This window comes from Eucyclogobius newberryi, unplaced genomic scaffold, assembly GCF_026437365.1.
Source record: "Eucyclogobius newberryi isolate DKJ021-1_F unplaced genomic scaffold, fEucNew1.0.hap1 SCAF_20, whole genome shotgun sequence".
NCBI classification, from domain to species: Eukaryota; Metazoa; Chordata; class Actinopteri; order Gobiiformes; family Gobiidae; genus Eucyclogobius; species Eucyclogobius newberryi.
In genome coordinates, this window is record NW_027315835.1 from 4,650,862 (window position 1) to 4,672,363 (window position 21,502).

The window sequence follows — 21,502 nt, forward strand, 5'->3', positions numbered from 1 at the left end:
GTGACTTTGGGAAGTTTGTCCCGTACGCTCAGATTAACTGACGCTCCGCTGACGTACGTTTCCCTCTTTTTGAAGAAACTCACAGACACCGGTTCAGAGAAGTACTTGGAGGTACCGGCATGTCGCATGGCCGCTCCCGCGCTTGACCCGGGGAACGGCGTGACGCACTGTTGTGACTGTGTAACACGGAACGACCCGTGTCTCTAACTTAACACGTCTGTCATTAACACACGCGGCGAACGTAACGGCGACTCACGACTGTAAATGTTTGGAACGCTGCGTTTGGCCTTGCAGAAAATGCGTAAACAGACATGTTTTAAAACCTGGTAAAAGGCTGTTTTTTCGTATTGTTTGGCTTCTTTACCTCAGTCTAAAGCGTATTATACATTAAAAAAAAGGGAATGCACAGAGCCGCGGCGTGCGGCCAAAACTGCCATGTTATTTTATTCCGCCGCTCCTGAAATGCTGCTATTTGACCGCGCCGTTTTAGACCGCACCGGGTTAGGGTCAGGGTTAGGGTTAGGGTCAGGGTTAGGGTTAGCCATGAGGCTATATGGCAGTCCCGCGGTTCCTAAAACTGGAGGGCCATTTGACCGCGCCGCGGCTCTGCAGCCACGGCCTTAAAAAACAGCAAAGATAGGGAGCTACTCATGTTCTCATAAACAACAGTGAAAGGTTTAGAAAAAGTGGTGGTGTGTTTTTAATATTATATATTATATATATATTATATTATATTATAACTGTGTTATAGGTTTTGTCGCACTTCACTAATGTTACTAATGCTGTTTGTAAAGTTGCATTATGTACGTTTTCTGGCCCGCGTTTATTCATCCGACACCTGGAAAAGCGTCAAACCTGTAACATTTGAATCCTGTTTGACCTTTGATGCCTTACCGCGATCGATAATATCGTGCCGGTGCGTTTTCGCCGACGTTTTGGTTGCGAAATGCACGTCAATGTTTGGCGTTTGAGTGTGAGTTTTTTGTAGGACTGCAACCATCAATTATTTGATCAGACGAAGAGTCCCAACTGTTATTTATACTGTACCTTTTAGCTAAAAATATGACGAATATAGGCTTCCAGATGGAGAATACCGTATTTTCCGGACTATAAGTTGCACCGGAGTATAAGTCGCACCAGCCAAAAAATGCATAATAGAGAAGAAAAAAACACATAAGTCGATCCGGAGTATAAGTATATAAGTATAAGTCGCACCCCGGCCAAAACTATGAAAAAAAGGTGCAACTTATAGTCCGGAAAATACGGTATTTATGATCAAGCTGTATTAATGTTGAAAATCACAATCGGTTTACTCTCTATTTGGCATTATGATGTAATAATGAAGCCATTTTTGTTTTAAAACGTCTTGACACGCTCTTACGAGTCTGTGTGGTTCAGATAATGACGCTAATGTGATTAATTGTTGCAGTCCTAGTCGTACAAGGTCAATTCAACACGTAAAAAAATGTGAATAATTCTCTTTTTTTTATTGCAGGAAATCAAGAAGTTCACCAAAAGCATTTCGGAGCGGATCAAAAAGACCCGGGACAAGTACGGCATCAACGACAACGGGACCACGGAGGTGAGAGCGCGCGCCCATCGCACTGTTCCCGTCAAATCGAACGCACACGTGTATAATGGGTATGACTTTTTCAGCCCAAGGTTCTGTACCAGCTCGACCGCATAACGCCCACGCAGCTGGAGCGGTTCCTGGAGACGTGCCGGGACAAGTACATGCGGTGAGAGCGAGGGCGTCACGTTACACACGCCACGTTACACGCAATACGTAACATGCCATTTAGGCCGCTTCCAGCCGAGACGTATGAAAGGTTCATAATTAAGCTCCGGGTGCCGCGTGATGGGATATTACAGACTTTATGGTGCTTATGGTTTCTTTCTTGCAAGAGTTTAGCTTTTTTTAATGTGTGAACAATAATTATTTATGTCACTTGGCAAAGAGTGTGTTTGTCGGAAGAATCGAAAGCCGAGAGTTTCAGAATGGGCTTGATCTATATTAGAACAAATCAATAAATAAATAAAATAAATAATGTAAATAATATAAATAAAGAAATAAAATAAAATATAGCCGCAAGCGGCAATGATCGGCCCTCGCTACGCCGCCGCCACGCCGCAAGAGGAGGGGGCGCTAACGCGCCCCAATGGTCCTTTTATTACGCCTACTGCTGAATCTGTGACGCTGTCACATCTTCTCCCCTTTGTTTTACCATCAAAAAGCAATTTTATTTTGAATTCTTGGCAAATTGTGCGGCTTTGCCGCACAGACACCGTGACTCTTTGAATAAAAATGTGTATAACTTTTGATGGTCCACCCCTGAAGATGAGTCTCACCAAATTTCAGGTTAATAGGGCTGACGCCCTAAGAGGAGTTTGTGAAAGTCTAAAGTGTAAACATGTTCTGGCGATTTCCCCATTGGAATAACATGGAAGGTTTCGGTCATCGTTACTGCAACGCCATAACAATTATGACATGGGTCTCATTGACTTTTTTGATGGGGATGCTAAAATTGAGTTGTGTGTCAAATTTCATATAATTTCGCAAAACTAAACATTTAACCTCCATATAAAATCTGTAGGGGGCGCTGTGGCGCCAAATGAATTTATTTCACTTCAAGTAGGTTTAGGGCAAAGAGTTTAACAACTGATTCTAATTTGACGCAATTCGGACTTTATCTGCGCAAACGGCAGAAATGTAAAATTTGGGAGATTTCTGAAATTCTTGCTACAGTTTGCGGCTTCGCCGCACAGAGACCGTGACAGGTATCAATGTAATTTGGATAACTTTTGATGTCCCACTCCTCAGTAGCATTTTCACCAAATTTCAGCTTTTTAGGGCCAACGCCCTGGGAGGAGTTCGTAAAAGTACGACGTTTGGAAAAACTCCGAAGTCATGTTTAGCCATTTTTGAAGCAATATGGCCGACTTTTGGTTGGGCGGACGGCGTTGCCGTAATAATATTTTTTACTTCTCTTGTCACCATCTACCTCTGCGCCAAATTTCATGATTCTACGATCAGATTTTTTTTGGGTCATTTCCCATCTCTCAATGCATTTTTGGTACATTTGGGGGTGCTGACGCGCCAATTTTTTTATTTTAGAAAAGGGAAATAGCCAGAATGTAGAGAGGCACGATTTTTAGAGGTGTGCAAATTTTTGTGACTTTTCGTCAATGTTCACTGGGTGAAAAATAGGGGGGTTGGTCCCGAGAAGAAGAATAATAAGAAGAAGAATATTCCGATGCGAAAACAATGTTTCCCATTTTTCAAATATCATAAACTATACATTTTCGGAAAGCGCTCGCGCTTTCCTACCTCATGGTGTGGGTCCCTGGTCACTGACGGGTACTTTCGATAATTTTGAGTGGGCTCCGCCCACTTTGTGTTTTTGGCCCTCTATACAGTAATAATGTTCAATTTTTGCATTACATGCTTATATGCACGGAACATGCAAGAGATGGGGAACGTATATTCGTGAGCTACTTAGCGCAAATGAGTGCTTTATATGTAAAGTGCTCGTTTAGTGCGAACTTTTGCACGGGCTTCGCCCGTTTACAACGGTAATGTTCCATTTTCCTACAACTAATTAGTCTGCACGGGGCGTGCATGAGTGGAGGAGTGCGTTAGTGAGTGTTTGGAAGTGGGCGAGCGCTTCGCGCTCGATTTCGTGCGCACTTTCGCGGCCGTGCTTTGCACGGCCTTACGAGACTAATAGGCCTCTCGCCAGCTTGTGGCGCTCGGGCCTAATAATGTAAATAAAATAAATACAATGAACACAATAAATACAATTAATTAAATTAAATTAACACAATAAATAAAATACATTACAATAAAATAAATACATTCATTAAATGAAAAAAATTGTTTAGTATTTGATCACATTGTAATATGTCCCAATAACTGTACTTAATTATACCATTAAACCTGTTGTTTGGTCGTGTACATTTACTCTAATCATGTAGCGCACAGATTCGACATGAAATCCAATGACTAGACTTAAATTATAGCCTTCAAAAGGATTAGATTTGTGACATAATTAGCCGGTGGTTTTGCTAAGAAAATGTGTGGAAATACATAGAAATGTGCGTTTAAATAATGGCATTTTAAAAAGTGTGCAGTGTGATTAATCGAGAGTCATCATATTTTCAACAGTGTGATTAATCTGATAATTTTTTCTTTTTAAGTAGTCACTCCAAACAAAACATCGGCCTTTGCTGAATATTTAAGACCAATAATTTAAGTGCAAATATATCTGCCAACCAGTATATCGTTTGTCTCTAAAAAAACTACATTTGCAGTAGTTTCAATATGCATTTTGTGCATTATGATTTCTTATTATATTCCAGAGTCGAGATAAGCTCTTAATGACTTTAATCAAACACATTCCATCAAGCAGCCCCATGTGGCCCTCTAACCCCGCCTCTCGACCCCCTTCAGGGCACAGATGGAGCCTGGCTCGGCTGTGGGGGCCCTGTGCGCTCAGAGCATTGGCGAGCCGGGCACGCAGATGACCCTGAAGACCTTCCACTTCGCCGGCGTGGCGTCCATGAACATCACCCTGGGCGTGCCTCGGATCAAAGAGATCATCAACGCCTCCAAAAACATCAGGTGCGCGAGGACTTTCACTGTCATTAACTTTATCCGTCTGTACCAGGGGAATATGGTCAAATCAAATGTAGTTTTCACTGCGATTTAGTCTGGATCACAGCAACAGTGGACTTGAACGTACGGAGAAACGATCCTCCAATCAGAAACGGGGATTATATTGTGGCCTGAATAATCATGATTATCGATTAACCCGACAATCGTGATTATTCAGGCCACAATATAATTGCAAGAAGCAAGAAACGACAATCGTAGCAATTTTAGATCCAAAATAAAAGTATTTTTAGTCCAATCTAGTGTCCTAAAAATGGACCTAAATGTACCGTATCTTCCGGAGTATATATTGCACCAGCAAAAAATGCATAAGAGAAGAAAAAGAAGAAAAGTTGCACTGAATTAAAAGGCAATTTTTTTAAAGTAACATATTAACAGTGTTCTATGTATTTTTGTTTTCTTCTCTATTATGCATTTTTTTGGCTGGTGCGACTTACACTCCGGAGCGACTTATACTCCGGAAAATATGGTATAGCATAAAGAACATGCTAACAAGTTTACCAAAGCATCAGTTTTACCCCAAATCACTAAATCCACTGAATTCTTCTTCCTCTGTGTCACTTCTAAACAACTCCACAAACTCCAGAGGAAGAGGAAGTGCAGATTCTTCTTCTGCGTCGCTTAGAGCCTAGAGCGCCCTCTTGTGGTTGCCAGTGAGAAAATAGCTAATAATATCCCATATAAGTCGCTCCAGACAAAACTATAAAATAGGTGTGACTTATAGTTTGGAAAATAGGGTATATATATTCATGACTTTCATATGGATTCTGCCTCTTCCTCTGTAAATACGACTCTCAGCTACAAAACCACTTTAGGAAAAGTTCAGGAAAAGCTTCAGTTTAAATCACAGCTCGTTTTATTCTGGCGTTTTGGGGAAAATTAGCCGGACAGAACTGAAAACTAAACCATTCAAAACAAGACCCAGGATGCATTTATGTTTTGTTTTTGTAATGATCACCGTTTGAAGGATTGCAATACCTCGACAACTACAACAAGCTGTAAATATTAGTCCTACCAATATTGTGCTTAGAAGTAACGTATAATAAGATGCACCCGAGGAAATGTTCTTAAAAAGGAAGGATTACGTGATGTCGTAAAAAAACATCTTAAAACACAGATAATATTGGGCAGATCTTCAGTTTTCTTTTGCTGAATCTAAAAGCGGCTCGCGAACAGAAAACGTTTGACTCCAGCGCCTTCAAAATTGGCAAATACCAGCTAGTACCGTATTTTCTGGACTATAAGTCACACCTTTTTCATAGTTTTGGCCGGGGTGCGACTTATATTTATACTTTTACTCCGGAGCGACTTATATGTGATATTATTTGTTATTTTCACACTTGCAACCGCATTTCATACTCCAGTTCAACTTATATATGTTTTTTTCTTCTCTATTATGCATTTTTTGGCTGGTGCGACTTACACTCCAGTGCGACTAATAGTCCAGAAAATACGGTACTCGTAGTCGCAGTGGAATGATTGTACTTTGGTTATACGTGCGAGTTTGGTCTGAGAGACGGCACAGAAAATGAACAGCCCGAACCCGTCGAATCAACACAATATCCACACCTTGTCGGCCGTGTTCCCGGGAGTCTGAGTGAAGCCGAGCGAGTGCATCTGAACACGCTGGATATTGCGACTCAAAAGGCTCCGGATTCGTCTCTGAACCGGCCGCCACCTTCAGACGAGCTGATTTGTTGTTTTGTTCGACGCTTTCCCCGGCTCCCGCTCGGCACACTAATGTTTTTCACCGTCTACGGCGAGACGCAGAGCGAAAAGCGAGTGGAAGAAAAGGAACACGTCCAGAGAGTGTGTGAGATACTTCAATTCTGCAGCATTTACTGGAATAATGCCAGAAGAGATGGTGCGAGTAGATGCTTAGAGAGGACAAGTGCTACTTCAGTCCAAAAGCCATTCTTACTACTTTTATTTTTACAAAGAAATACATCCTTGTGCTGGATAATGGACGATACACTGTAAAATACTGTCAATGCTACAGGCCACGCTTTTACTTATTGTGAGTAAAAACCCCACGGTTTAACAATTATTCAGTGAAATCTTTCATTTTCTTCTCGTTCTCGTGGTCTGACATATGACTGTTCCTCAAGTTTGTGACCAATTTTTAAGAAATGTAACTTTCTGAAAGACAAAATATTAAAAATGATAAAGAAAAGCCAGGTAAAAAAGTGATTTTATTGGTACGTTTATGATGAAAAACGAGGCATTTTGGCCAGATCTGACACTGATGAATCCTATCTTTTTTTATTTTCTTTCTCCCAAAAAAACCCTAATACAACAAATTAAAACAAACATAATATTGAAGTTGAAGAATAATGTATTTAATTTGTTTATTCTCAGCACCCCGATCATCACCGCTCACCTCGACATTGACGACGATGCAGACTTCGCCCGGCTGGTCAAAGGAAGGATCGAGAAAACTCTACTCGGCGAAGTATTAGAACTGCAAATTTGATACTGAAATATTTATTCTTTCACTCTTAAAACACAAACGTGACACGAAAGCACTTCTCCGCAGATCTCCGAGTACATCGAAGAGGTTTTCCTGCCCGACGACTGTTTCATTCTGGTGAAACTGTCTCTGGAGAGGATTCGACTGCTGCGTTTGGAGGTACGATTATGTCTTTATTGATTGAAAATAACAATGTGTAGGACAATTTTCTCAGTAATTTATTTTTCAGTTGCTCCAATTCTTTGCATTGATAAAGTTTTTATTAACTGTAAATGTCAACTGCTTTTTCTGTACAAAGTGGGTCTCATTTTCACACATATTTTCAATAGAAATAAAAGGACTTGTGCCACGTGCGTGTCTCCATTCAGATGCGATCGCTTTGTCCGGAATGTTCCGCCGTGTGGCTTTAAACCTTCTCGACCTCAAGTCGAGTTACAGGTCAGGTCTGTGGAAAGGCGAGTCCGCTCGGTGTAAGAATGTAAGAAGTTTCCCCGAGGTAATTCTTTGAAATGAAAATAAAAACACATGTCACTGAATAAATGCACAATGGATACGTTTAATGCCGTACTGTGGAACATTCCGGACAAAGCAACAAAACATCTCCATGGAGACGTCAGCGCTGAACCCAATGATGATTTTTGCAGCCAACAATTCATTTTCTGCTTATTTGATTAGTCAGTTTTAACTAGTTTCTGTTATATAAAAAAAAGGAGAATAAAGGTTGAATTATGTGGTGACTAAAGTTTTTTAGGTAGAAAATATTTACAAATCAAGTGTATTATTGATAAAAAACAGACAGTTTTCATTATTTTTTTATATTTTGATTAAATTATACCTCTCTCTTTGGTATAAAAGTTCTATTCCTGTGTTAGAGAGTCTGTGTAGTCCACAAAACAAGATTATTCTCTGTGGTCGACTTGTCTCGGATCAGTTGCTAAGAGACGAGCGGGTGTTAAACGTTTCAGGTGAACGCGGAGACGGTGCGTTACTCCATCTGCATGTCTAAGCTGAAGGTGAAGCCTGCGGACATCGCGGTGCACGGCGAGGCGGTGGTCTGCGTTTCCCCCAAAGAAAACAGCAAGAGCTCCATGTACTACGTCCTGCAGACACTGAAGGGGGACCTGCCCAAGGTGAGGGCCCCAGGCCGCGCCTTATTTTACCACTGCAACTAGAACACATTGTCAACACATTGGGCCGCTACACACGTTCTGGTACTCGAGGAGTAGTAAGTTTTTCAGTGGACGTTTTAAATATGTTTTCTTGTAATGCTTTGTGTTTGTCTTCTATTGAACTTCTTAGCTTTAAACTGGCATATTAACACTGTATTTACATGTGTTCATTATTATGCACTGTTCCTATCAAATAAATAACAAACAAAACATAAAACCCAGAACAGGACACATGGTGAACTAAATCATGATGATAATGATCATTATTTTTTATTTTATTTTTACTAATAATAATAATAATACCTCTTCACTGCATAAATTGGCCAAAGTTGTTAAAAAAAGTAAATTTTCAAATTGACCTGAAGTCAGGTGGACTTTAGTGCTTAAAAGTACAAAGACACGTGAAACTTTTGGGCCACAACTTATATCTATTCCTGTGTTAATCATTTTGTAGCGTGTAGAACAATGAAACTGAATGATGTGTTGAGAATATCTGCACATACTTATGTAAACACTCGATCCCATTCATTTTAATGCGGCAGCAAAAATAAAAAAACATTAATTTGTAAAGAGCGCAGACACATGGCATGTTAGAGTCAAGATCTTAACTTCCAGCTCTATTTTCTAAAGTTTACTAATGCCTGCAGGTTTTTTGGTGCTTGATGAAATGGAATAAAACTCGGTCAAATTGTTGTAGCCTGCTATATGCTCGTTAGCGTGTACGCTCATTTTGGTGCCAATTCCCCACCGTTAATAATCAATGCATAACATTGCTGCACGTGATAATGTTTTCTGACAAAGCTCTGGTATTACTCGCGTGAAAGAAGCACTGGTTTGTCATGATTTGCGATGTTTGGAAGCTAATGCTAACCTCAAATACAGCTCAGTCACACGCACCGCTAAACAGAACCGTTTTGAGCCTGTCTCGCATCCAACTGAAAATAAAGACATAAAAAACCAGGAGAACCAAAGACTAGAAAAAAAAAGAAAATGTTTGTAAAATACTTTGTATCGTTCAAAAAATACAGAAAGAATAAATTATAAAACAAAATGTATGTTGAAACGGCTTGGAATTTGTCACTATATTCTTTGGCGCTTTCTCCGAAGGTGGTGGTCCAGGGCATCCCCGAAGTGTCCCGGGCGGTGATCCACATCGACGAGCAGAGCAGCGTGAAGAAGTACAAGCTCCTGGTGGAGGGAGATAACCTGAGAGCCGTCATGGCAACACACGGAGTCAAAGGCAGCGGCACTACGTCCAACAACACCTTCGAGGTCAGTTCAAGATAAGCACTCACTCATCGAGCTACGACATCGCTCTTCTGGTCGAGTAGTCTAGCGCTTGTGTTTTATCTCCATTTATTTCACGATCTTGTACTGTTCATTATGTACGCTTTTCACTGCACGAAACGAAACGCAAACGTACAACACTTATTTAGCCTTTTTTGTATCGTTATTGGCCTTGAAACTGCATATCAGGTTTTAGAATTTAAAATAATGTATCTAGTGAACGCACACATTGTATCTGAGAGGTGTTCCCCATCAGGAAACGTGTTTGCGCTCCATCTACTGGCAGAAGGAGGAATTGCCACGGTGAAATAGACAAAAGCTAGCTTGCTCCCACATGCTACTGTGTGAGCATATAGTTGTAAAGAAGGTGATTTGAGGCAGAAATGCTCAGTCTGGTCAAGATTTATGGACTCAAACATGGCAAATCCTCCAGATCTTTAACTTTAACCTGTTACCATCCACCTGCGCGCCGGCGAGCATTTTCCAAATTACAAAAGTTCTCTTACATCGTCACTTTTATTTCCGTGGTCAATACCAGCAAGTTACACATAATTTTAAAGATTATTTTCTCAACAAAACGAATATGTCGTTGATTGAATGAATAATATGCCCCAATAAGCAATTGCCAAGTTTGTGAGAAAGTCTCAACTTTTACAAACGCATGTCCTGTTTGCTGTTTATGACGGACAAAACGGCTTTAATTCTGTACATTCTTGTGCTCAGTCTGTCCGTAAGGAACCATTGAAAAACAATATCCACTTGTATTTTTCCTGAAGTTATCAGATTTCGAGATATTGTCAAGTAATCAATAAAGTTTTCTTCTCTGACTCATGCTTTTCATGCATTTCTTCGTCCATAACAAATGACCGGTTTGACTTATAAGATGGTGTTTGGCATCGATCTTTTCTTCAGACTGTTAGCTACAGAATGAGACCATCCACCAATTTTTCTGTCCACGTGTTTGTTTTTACAGCCGCTGACGCAAAAAAAAGTGCCGCTTCCGACGTGCGCATAAATCTTGTTTTTAGCCACATAGCGCTAGCATGCGGTCACGTAGCCGACTTTGATTGACATATTATTCTATAAGAATAGCTTTAGAATGCGGGGCGGGACTTAGGGGTCCCACACACAGAATCGTCTGTATTCACGTGCGTAAAGGCTGTAAAGAGACAGATTTTTTGGCAGGAGGCGACTAGATTTTACGCATCACGTTTTCTGATTTGATTAGCCTTTTGGACGCGCATTTTGTTAGATATATGTATTATTATACCAATACAAAATTTAAAAAAAATGTTTAACCTCTATATGGGAAATTCATGGGTAAACTCATGTTTACACATTTTCACATATATTGTTTTTAGCAGTTATAATAGATATTAGTGGCCTACAAAACATCAAAATGTATGTTTTATGATCATAGAGGAGCTAAAATTGTAATAAAACAGTTTGGCACAGTTGGCACATATTTGGATCACTTGTTCCGAATATACTTTTTGATACAAAAAGGTCAACAGCACCAAAATGCCTGTTCCTAGAGATCTGAAACTTTACACAGTTGTTGTCAACAAGATAAACATCATGTACAGTGAACAGCATATGCACACAATGAAGTATGTCATGCTCAGGACCTTTACAAATTGACAATATTCAGGCGAGACTAAAAAAAGGATGTGTTATTTATGTTTGGGCTTCTGTAGTGTAAGTTCTGAAGCCCTGACAGTGTGTCATGTAAACTAGAAGGCTTAAGCTTTCTAATGATGCATCACACTTGCATGTGGGCTGTAAGATCCTCTTTTAATAAGCAATGCCATTTGGGTCCAACCATTGTGCACAGGGCGAAATAGGTGGATGGTAACGGGTTAAGCAATAAATGTGGGAAATTTGAAACAGTGTTTTCTGAGGCTCAAAGGAGAGAAGACTTACTAAACAAGATTCATCAAACGAGCGTGAAAGAAGCTACATGATTAATGAAAGATTAATTTGGCATAACTTATGCCTCTACTACTTCTAAACTAAATTTAAATAAATAAAAGTAGTAGATTAGAAGATTTCTAAACTGAGTCCAGTGTACAATGGAACACTCCTGGACGAATGAGGGAATACACAGACATTGATTAGAAGACATAAGGTACTTAACCGGGCGGGGAGCGTGAATTGTCTGTCGATTCTCCACTTTCTGAATCAATACAGGTTTTATGAAGCATATGTGAGAAGAGCTGACCTGGATTTTAAATTACACCTCAAACAAAGACGCTGTGCATCGGGTTCAATGGAAAACGGAGGTCCTGTGTGAGCATAAGAGATGTATTTTGCAGCCTACAGAATAAGAAATCTCCATGACTGTAAAGACTCATATTTATATCCATAAAGAACATAAGAGCCTTTGTCCACAGCCAGACGCCGCTGCTTGAACCACTCGTGGCTCAGATAGTGCGGTTTATATTGTTTGCCTTTGGAACGCAAATGAACCATGATTCATACAGTCTATGCTACGCCGGGAACAACTTGAATGGTTTAGTATTCAGGCTTTGGCGATTTATGCTTTAAAGATTCTTTGATTGTTGTTGATATTCGGTTCGATTGTGTCTTTTGTCGTTTCAAAAACAATAAAAATGGCTTTTCCTGAACATAAACAAAACCGACTTTTAATCGGTTTTGTTGAACACGCAACATTGAAAAAAAAATGTTCCTTAAAAATCTGAATTCTGCAACAAATCACATGCTTTTACTGGTAGTTTTTTGGCCTTGGACCTCGTGTAAAAACAACCCATAGAATGTCATTGAGGATTTTTTGGGAAATGGGCAATTTGATCAACTTTGGACTAAGTGGGACTTGAATGTTGGACTCGTGCCGTCATTTTATTTATGTTTGATCATATTGTGCCATTATTATTATTATTTCATTATTTCTATTTATTTTTTTATTATTTAATTATTTTTACTATTTTCATTTTTTGTATTATTATTATTATTATTATTAAATGGCTTGCTTTCTGGTCTTTTTTTTTTTTAATTTTTGTTCTAAATTTTAAAAATGGGACATAAAAAATAATAAGAAAAATAAACTCCATCTTGATTAGAATTGGATACATTTCCCAGACCTAACAAGTTTTATGCTATTTTATTGTCTGTTTAATCGATGTGTGTCGCCTGAGCAACACTGAGCATTATCTTACAAACATCCAGTGAAGCTACAATGGAACACTCCTGGAGGAATGAGGGACTACAGCGACATCCAGTGGAGCGTAACGATGTAGTTTAGACGTAATGGACCCGTTTGTGGAGTCGTTTTAGATCGAGGTCAACAAAACGTAAGCGGATGATCCACGCGTGTCGTCTGTGATATTTCTGATAAAAGAGCAGAAATATCAACCACAAATGGTCGTAAAAGTGGGACGAGTTGGCCAAATAAGTGGGACGGTGGCCTAAAAAAAAGCAAAAGGATTACCGTATTTTCTGTACTATAAGATGCACTTAAAAGCCTTTAATTTCCTCAAAAGCCATCAGTGCGCGTTATAATCCAGTGCGCCTTATATATGGATTAATTCTGGTTGTGCTGACTGACCTCGAAGCCATTTTGTGTGGTACATGTTTACTTAATTCGCTTTATAATCCGGGACGCCTTATAGTGCAGAAAATACTGTATTTCACGTTCTGTGCGGCGGATTTGACCTTTCAGCGTGTCATTTACAGCACATTTCTGATGGATGCGTCTACATTTACCCACACACTCGCTTACCGTCGTGTTCAGATCACGATATCACTGAAAATCTGCTCATCGTCAGAGTTGAAAGATCAGTAAAACTTTCAGATCATGGTCCCTCTGATTAGTCGCATCGTGTTTAGCGTTTTGCAGGTCATTTAATTAATCTCACAGATCAAGAAATCGTATTAGGCGTGCATGTAAATATATAAATGCCAGTGTTCTACTCGGGCTGTAGGTTGTCCAGTCGGTTAATTTGTCAAGTAAACTGGAGTCTTAATCAACCGATATTATAAAACAAATATATATGTTATTCTTTTCGTCTTTTTTTTGTTTCTTCATTTTTCTTCTTTTTTTCCTCTTTTTTTTTCTTCCCCCCTCTTTTTTCTTCTCTTTTTCCCCTCTTTTTTCTTTTTCCCCCCTCTTTTTTCCTTTCCCCCCTCTTTTTTTTCCTTTTTTCTCTTCTCTCTCTTTTTTTTTTTTTTCTCTTTTATTCCCTTAGTTAACTAATAAAACTAAATAATTCTGTTGTACATTGATGTTTTGTATTATCAGCCAAATAAAGGTTGAAATATGGTGACAAGGTCATTAAAAAGATAATATTTACCAATAAATTGTACTATTTATTTAAATCAGAAACAGTTCATCATTTTTTTGACATTTAGATTTAATAACGCCATCGTCTTTTAAACAAAATAAGAAAATAACTTTTGACAGCTAACGAACACAATCATCAAAACAGGATTGCAATTATTATTATTGCTCAGTTTGTCTTTGCAGCCTTAGAAATAATCCCTGTATTGGGATTGTAAAGTTTTATGTGCATGAAGTGAGTGAATCGTTTAGAGTTTAATCGGCCGTTTTACAGATGAAGACATAGTTAATTGGTACTTGCACAGTTATTTTCTCATCTCGTAAGTGAACTTTTAGGTCAGACACAGGTTTATCGCCGCTCTACAGCTGCTTTAGTCCATGAACTGATGCACATATGTCTTTGGACGACCGAGAATGTCAATGACAATGTAATTTGAAATGTTGGCGTATATGCTTGTGTACATTCTTTGGCTTCTCTTCTTTATTCAACCTTGTGAATTCCGCTGGTATCTCTCCCGCTCACAGTCGTATAGGACGTGATATAATAGCTGCATGCCGCACAATGCAAGTCTAATGAAAGATTTTCAATTGACGACTTGAGGATTCAATTATCAGACAAATGTGAAATGTCTGTAAAATGAATCACATAAGTGGAGAAATATACCCCTATTTTTTTCATTTTTTTTTTCAAACAATATACCTAATATTCAAATACTTGCGTTACATATCTTCAAAACAGCATTCCAGACATGATCTAAATGTCAGTATACTGCCCACCTCTGCTTTTAAGAGTAATGCCAAGATGAGGGACTTTCCTCGTTAAATAAAGGTCAATAACAAAATTATTTTTAATTGGTTTGGTCCCGCTGTGTTCCAGGTTTACGCCTGATCTAGTCTTGGTTTATGTTGGGGTTTAGTCCCAATTTTAATACGTCCACTGACTTCCACTGACTTCCACCGACTTCCATTTGCTTCCACCGACTTCCACAGACTCGACTGACGCTGCTGTAGTCCGCATTCGTCAAAGAACCGCAGTAATTCTAGAGTCCTGGGCGAATTAGGTTAATGAGTTCTTCAAATGCTTTACACCTGCTCAAACCTGCACGAATCACTCAAAATACAACTGGGAGTCAGCGAACAATGCGGGAAGAACATTCAAACTTTTGCCGTCGTTGACTTTGCTTAAACAATCCAAGCCAACGCTTCAAAGCATTGGACATCGAGGGAAAACGATGAAAACTCCAACAAAAAGCTCATGAAAAGGATTTTACACCGTGGGCTCTGCTTTTGTCGACGCTGCATTTTGACTTAATCTCGTTTAAATAGTCTAAGCCAAATCCTCAAAGCAACTGAAAAGTCCATTATTAACTGCATTTCATCAATTTATTCATTCTATTGTTATTAGCGCATTGATATTAGCACATTCTCAGCATTTCTTTCTGAATTCAGCCTTGCATGAAATAAGTTACAGTGACGTACGATTTTCTAATTTTGACTTTGTTTGGTGTATTTGTACCTGTTATACTTATAAATGATAGTTTTACATCAATCGAGCAGGTATTTGTGGAGAAAACGTTGAAAAATCTGTAGAAAATGAGGAACAGGAATTGACATCACACCAGGGACACTCATTCCCGTCAAAGTTTATGCAGAATTTACACAAAGAAACAACTTTTTTGAACCTCACAACATTAATTCAACAAAATAAAGTCACTCTCATATATTTTTATTGGCGATTTAACGATTCTTCACGATTATTGCGACTGTGACCAAACAGTGAAATGTTACTGTTCCTCAAGTTTACCAAACTCAACTTCCGTGTGAAGTGAAATTTTACAAAAACGGCCAAATAAAAAGAAACAAATTTACATTTACGTCTATTTTTGGACAATAGATTGAACTCTTAGTTATTTTTGGTGATAAAGTTTCCAGACGGAGCCAGAATGAGCCACAGTATCGATTCTAATCCAGTTTCGCTTCAGAAATCGTGTCACCTCGTGTGTGTTTTCTCAATGTCTCGCGTTGTTGATCCATTCTCCCGCCGTCTGCAGGTGGAGAAGACGCTGGGGATCGAAGCGGCGCGATCCACCATCATCAATGAAATCCAATACACCATGGTGAACCACGGGATGAGCATCGATCGCAGGCACGTCATGCTGCTGGCCGACCTCATGTCCTACAAGGTGCACAATCACTCTGAAAATCTATAGCTCCATTTCTTGATAATAATCACATCAAGAGGTTTGAGTAATGGTTAGGGTTAGGGTCAAAAAAATGTATATTGTATGTATAATGATTGTTGTTTTGGAGCCGTGCCACATTTATTAGAGTATAAAGTCTATAAAAGGAGCTACCGTATTTTCCGGAGTATAAGTCGCATCAGCCAAAAAATGCATAAAAGAGAAGAAAAAACATATATAAGTCACACTGGAGTATAAGTCGCATTTTTGGGGGGAAATTTATTTGTTAAAATCCAAGACCAAGACCAAGACCAACAGACATTTCATCTGTAAATGCAGTTTAAAATAATAACAGATGAGAGAACATGGTGAATAGGTGTACGTATGCTAACGCTAACACCTTCAGCTACATGACGTATGCTAACGCTAACACCTTCAGCTACATGAGGCATAGACAAAACTGTGGTAAGTGTCTGGTATGTTAACGTAACATATGAACAGTTATTCAGATAACTATAGCATAAAGAACATGCTAACAAGTTTAGCAAAACATCAGTTTTACCCCAAATCACTAAATCCATTGAATTCTTCTTCCTCTGTGTCACTTCTAAACAACTCCACAAACTCCAGAGGAAGAGGAAGTGCAGATTCTTCTTCTGCGTTGCTTAGAGCCTAGAGCGCCCTCTTGTGGTTGTCAGTGTGAAAATAACAAATAGAATCCCATATAAGTCGCACCTTGGCCAAAATGATGTAAAAAGCACGGTATAACATTGTCTCAACGTTGTCATTGAGATTTATTTTTGTAAATACTGCGGTTGTGATGCCCACGCCTAATCACATCATATTTTCGTCCTTCCAAAACTATATAGATCTTTAGAGTATTTTTTACTTCATAATTTGCATAATCTTAAAGTATTACTAAACAATTAATTTTCATATCTTCTTGGACGTTGGCATAGTTTGGCCCGCATCTTCCGTACATCTCACTGACGATAACCCTAAACGCCTCTGATTTTCCCAGGGAGAGATTCTGGGCATCACCAGGTTCGGCTTGGCCAAAATGAAGGAGAGCGTGCTCATGTTGGCCTCGTTTGAGAAGACCGCGGACCACCTCTTCGACGCCGCGTACTTCGGCCAGAAGGACTCCGTTTGTGGTAAAAAAAAAACAACACTTTCTATTGTCATATCTATCCTTGGTTTTCTTTTTTTTAATTGGATTTGATTGAAAAACAAGATAGAGAGAGAAACCTAACGAGTGTAGCTCAAACAGCCCTTCGTGATCCTTTCTCCTGCTGCCGAAAGCACACTCCGAAAGTATCCATCTGTTGTTTCCGTCGCTGGAGTTTTACGTCGTAGTTTGAAAGCGAGATGTCCATGTCCAATATTTATGAACAGTTGGACTTTTGCATTAAACATGACAACACCTGCACAGACTGACGGTGTTGAGTCTCTCCTGCTGCGTTGGCGTCAGTGCCCGCTCTGCTCTGCACACGTTCACTCCGCCTCAATCATCGCTGAAAGCTTTTCCATTACAAGCGGCGCTGTAGCTCTGGGAGTAAGAGTTTAAACAGAAGGTTCAGACGGGGGACCACAGGACGCCGCCCCCGACCGCGGAGAAAGGATGGTCCAAACGCACAGGAAAATGTCACCTACAGGGAGAAATAAATGCAGAAACTCAACGATGCAACAGAGCACGCGTCTCAGTTTGGTTTTGCCAGAGCACCAGACTTGAATATAACTCGAGGACGATTAGGTCTGGGTGACGTGAGGACAACCGTGTACTTTGCCATCTATTCAATGAACGGTTTTCATCTTAATTCAGTTTATTTTGTCTTTCTGTGAAGTCTCCGTAGAGCTAGCCGTCGTTAGCGCACGTCGCGGGTTTAGCCTTTGTGGCCACCCGGACCAATCAACGCGACAGTCGCTCTCGAGGCGTTTGCAAGTCTAAAGGCAAAAGGCGCTCGTCGCACTTTTGGCCAGTTTCAGACACGAACGGCGCGTGTGAAGAAGAGTAAATCGATCTTCGACACAAAAGAGAGCGAAGGGAGAGAATGTGAGACGTAGGAACTGTACACAGTGGAGCAAGCGCCAGTGAATGCGTCAGAAAAACTCAAAGGAAGACGGAAGATGAGCCGTTTTGCTGGACAGGAACCTGACAAAGCTGTTACTTCTGGCTATCATTTATCGAGCTATAATTCAATATGATGAGTAATAATTGAGACGGGGCTTCGTCGCGGTCAAACGGTGTCGCAAACAAACCAACATGGCGGCGCCGGCGGATGTATTTAGGCCCAATCGATCCAAAGTACAGAATGAATCCCCATCGTTTTCAGCAAGAGCAATTTCAGGTAAAGAGTGCGACAGAAATTAATCTGTCCTGGTATAGGGAATTATGTCATCTATTTTCTCCCCCTGATGAAAAAGGCAATTGTTGTATCGACTGTCGTTAAAGCTATTGAAAGTCGAGCAGAAATTAATCAAAAAGGGTTTAATGTGATACTTCTGCACTTTTGGGCTAAATGTCTAGTTTAGCCTTTGTGAGTTCCGGGTCAAACGTCTCTAGATGGTCGTCCTCGTGTGTTTGCTGCTTGTCCTTCACTTCCTTTGCGTCTGAATATAACTAAGTGCCAGTTCATTAAAAGTAATGGAGCACATGCAGCTGTTCAGTGGCCTTGAAAAAACCCGGCATCTGAGGTGTGATCCGGATCAAAAACATTCCGGGGCTCGTTTTGTTCGTCCTTCGTTTTGAGCTAATGATAATGATCAAACGCCACTTTATTAGAATGAACAAAAGCTACTACAAGGTTACTCTTTGTGCCATGTTTCTATTGATCACTTAAATGAGAAGGACCTTACTTGAAAATCTCTCAAACAAGATGGATCATTAGAAAAAGTCTTTCACTCAGTAGGACTTGATGACGGGTGACATCAACTGTGGCAACTTAAAAGACTGGAAACAGCAAATATTTGTTAATAATCAATTTTACCCGTTTTTGTTCCTGTTTAGGCCTGGTTTAGAGCCAGTTTTACTCTACTTTAGACCAGTTTTTGTCCTTGTTTAGACCCGTTTTAGAACCAGTTTTACGCTAGTTTAGACCTGTTTTTGACTCTTTTTAGGCCTGTTTCAGAGCGGTTTTGCTCTGAATTAGACCCATTTTTGTTCTAGTTTAGACCTGTTTTTGACTCTGTTTAGGCCTGTTTCAGAGCGGTTTTGCTCTGAATTAGACCCATTTTTGTTCTAGTTTAGACCTGTTTTTGACTCTGTTTAGGCCTGTTTCAGAGCGGTTTTGCTCTGAATTAGACCCATTTTTGTTCTTGTTTACATGTGATTTTGACCCCATCTTGATCTGGTTTATATTTTTCAACATGATTTAGTCTTTGAACCGCTGCTGTAGAACTGTACAAATGAGTTGGATCTTGGGATCTGAAGGTCTTAAAACGTCAATAAATTTACCCACGATGTATTTTCCAAACAGCAGTGCAGAATAAAAGGACGTATGGTTCAGAAATAAGGCAAAAATCTTGGTCTTCATCTGACCAACATCATGACCACATTTGACCCGGAGCTCTGTGTTTATTCACCCATGTTTGACCCGTCTGCATTTGCACTGTTCCCAGGGGTCTCCGAATGCATCATCATGGGAATCCCAATGAACATCGGCACCGGGCTCTTCAAACTCCTCCACAAAGCCGAAAAAAACAAGTCCCCGCCACAGCGCCCCCTCCTGTTCGACAGCGCCGACTTCCACGTGTCTCTCGTCACATAGCAGCGAGACGGCTCTGCACAAACGGACTAAAGCGGGTGTCTGCGTCAGCGCTGACCGACTGAACAGTGCACAGCCACTGCAGGTTTCATATTCCCACACATGTCTCCCTCTGCTTTCTTCTGAGCACTCTTATATCATTACAACATTACAAACGATAATCATATTTATGTTGAAATCCTTCATCATGGCAATGTTTATGTTTCATATGAACAATGAATCATGTACAAAATGTACACGTTAAATAGATTACTATAATAATAAAGGAAAATCACATTGAATGTTGTTGCACAAAGTATTAATCACGTACCTGTGTGAAATAGAAAAATATCAGTACAGCCACTCCACGTCTCACATTCACACACATGCAGAAAAATAAAGGAAACACCACAGACACATGAGAGAGCACACTTGTATTTCACACACAGTGGAACAATGTCAAGGGGCTTTTATACATTTTTAAACTTAAACCATGAGAGAAGCTTTTGCTGCTTACCTTCCTTCTGCTTTCTTCCAAGCACTGAAGGGAACCTCGCGGATCCACCAGAAGTAGTGGCCCGCCAAAATAAAAGCCTCTTGACTAAAACTGTAAATAATAAACTTGTGTACAATCCGATGCAAAGAAAAAGTGATTTTGGTGAAATGAACAAACAGTAAGACCATATGGGCTTCACCTACACTGGGTAAACAACTTGAATTTTGAATATAAACAGTTTATTAAATTTGGTTTGAATGTACACTCTTTGTTTACACCTTGCTTATTTGACATATTTCATTAGATTATTGATTAAACGAGCCAACAAAACGTGCGCTGCAACAACAACTGGAATAGCCCACCGGAAATTAAAGCTGCACCGTGTCACTTCACTTCTTGCGTGGGATGTGCCATCTGCTTGTCTCCATGGAGATGTCTCTCATTATACGTTTACAGTATATAGCATCGGTGTTGTTCGTTTTTCAATTGCTCAGAAAGTTGCTCGACTTCACGGAGATAAACGGGCCTAACGCCACACTCTGGAGCCTTCCTGGCAAAGCGGTAACGTCTCCGTAGTGCCCAGCAGGTGGCGCACTCTCCACCAGAACTGTGGCGTCTTTGCACCTACAAAGACGCCGCAAATGTGCAGTTTTACGTCTAAACTCATCCCCACTTTGTTAGCGCATTTCTTGTGTCAAAAATGATACACCACCAAGTTTATGAGTGTGGGTAGCTAGCATGCCGTCGGCGCGTCTGCGTTACTTCCTGGTTCGTGGCCGATAAAAAGCTTTATAATCGGATGCAGACAGCGCACAGTGGCCTCATTTTGACCCTAAGAGCTGCTTTTACAGTCTGTTCAGGGAAAAAACTGATTGGACTTAATTACATGCAAAAACTACGGTTTACTATATTGTAGTTATTTCATGTTCCAACAATAGAAGCACTACTCATGCGATGTAGGACTGAACTAAATAACTACCGTATTTTCCGGATTATAACTCGCACCTTTTTTCATAGTTTTTGCCGGGGTGCGACTTATAAATATATAAGTATAAGTCGCTCCAGAGTATAAGTGTGATACTATTTGTTATTTTTTCATACTTTAGTGCAACTTATATTTGTTTTTTTCTTCTCTATTATGCGTTTTTTGGCTGGTGCGACTTATACTCCAGTGCGACTTATAGTCTG

General features: G+C 40.0%; 1 protein-coding gene across 2 annotated transcripts in view; it reads left to right on the forward strand.

Annotated features, from left to right (window-relative positions):
* polr3a (polymerase (RNA) III (DNA directed) polypeptide A) overlaps nt 1-19,851 on the forward strand; it is a 70,631-nt gene extending 50,780 nt beyond the window's left edge. Inside the window, exons 22-32 of one of the 2 annotated variants that reach the window (XM_072455967.1) lie at nt 76-111; nt 1,496-1,582; nt 1,657-1,739; nt 4,451-4,621; nt 7,031-7,124; nt 7,209-7,301; nt 8,108-8,272; nt 9,419-9,583; nt 15,947-16,078; nt 17,097-17,229; nt 19,694-19,851. In XM_072455967.1, coding sequence (XP_072312068.1) covers nt 76-111; nt 1,496-1,582; nt 1,657-1,739; nt 4,451-4,621; nt 7,031-7,124; nt 7,209-7,301; nt 8,108-8,272; nt 9,419-9,583; nt 15,947-16,078; nt 17,097-17,229; nt 19,694-19,842 — 1,308 coding nt within the window. In that variant the 3' untranslated portion in view covers nt 19,843-19,851. The remainder of the gene's footprint in view (nt 1-75; nt 112-1,495; nt 1,583-1,656; nt 1,740-4,450; nt 4,622-7,030; nt 7,125-7,208; nt 7,302-8,107; nt 8,273-9,418; nt 9,584-15,946; nt 16,079-17,096; nt 17,230-19,693) is intronic. The other variant, XM_072455968.1, reaches the window with a different exon arrangement.
* Nucleotides 19,852-21,502: the final 1,651 nt, after the last annotated feature.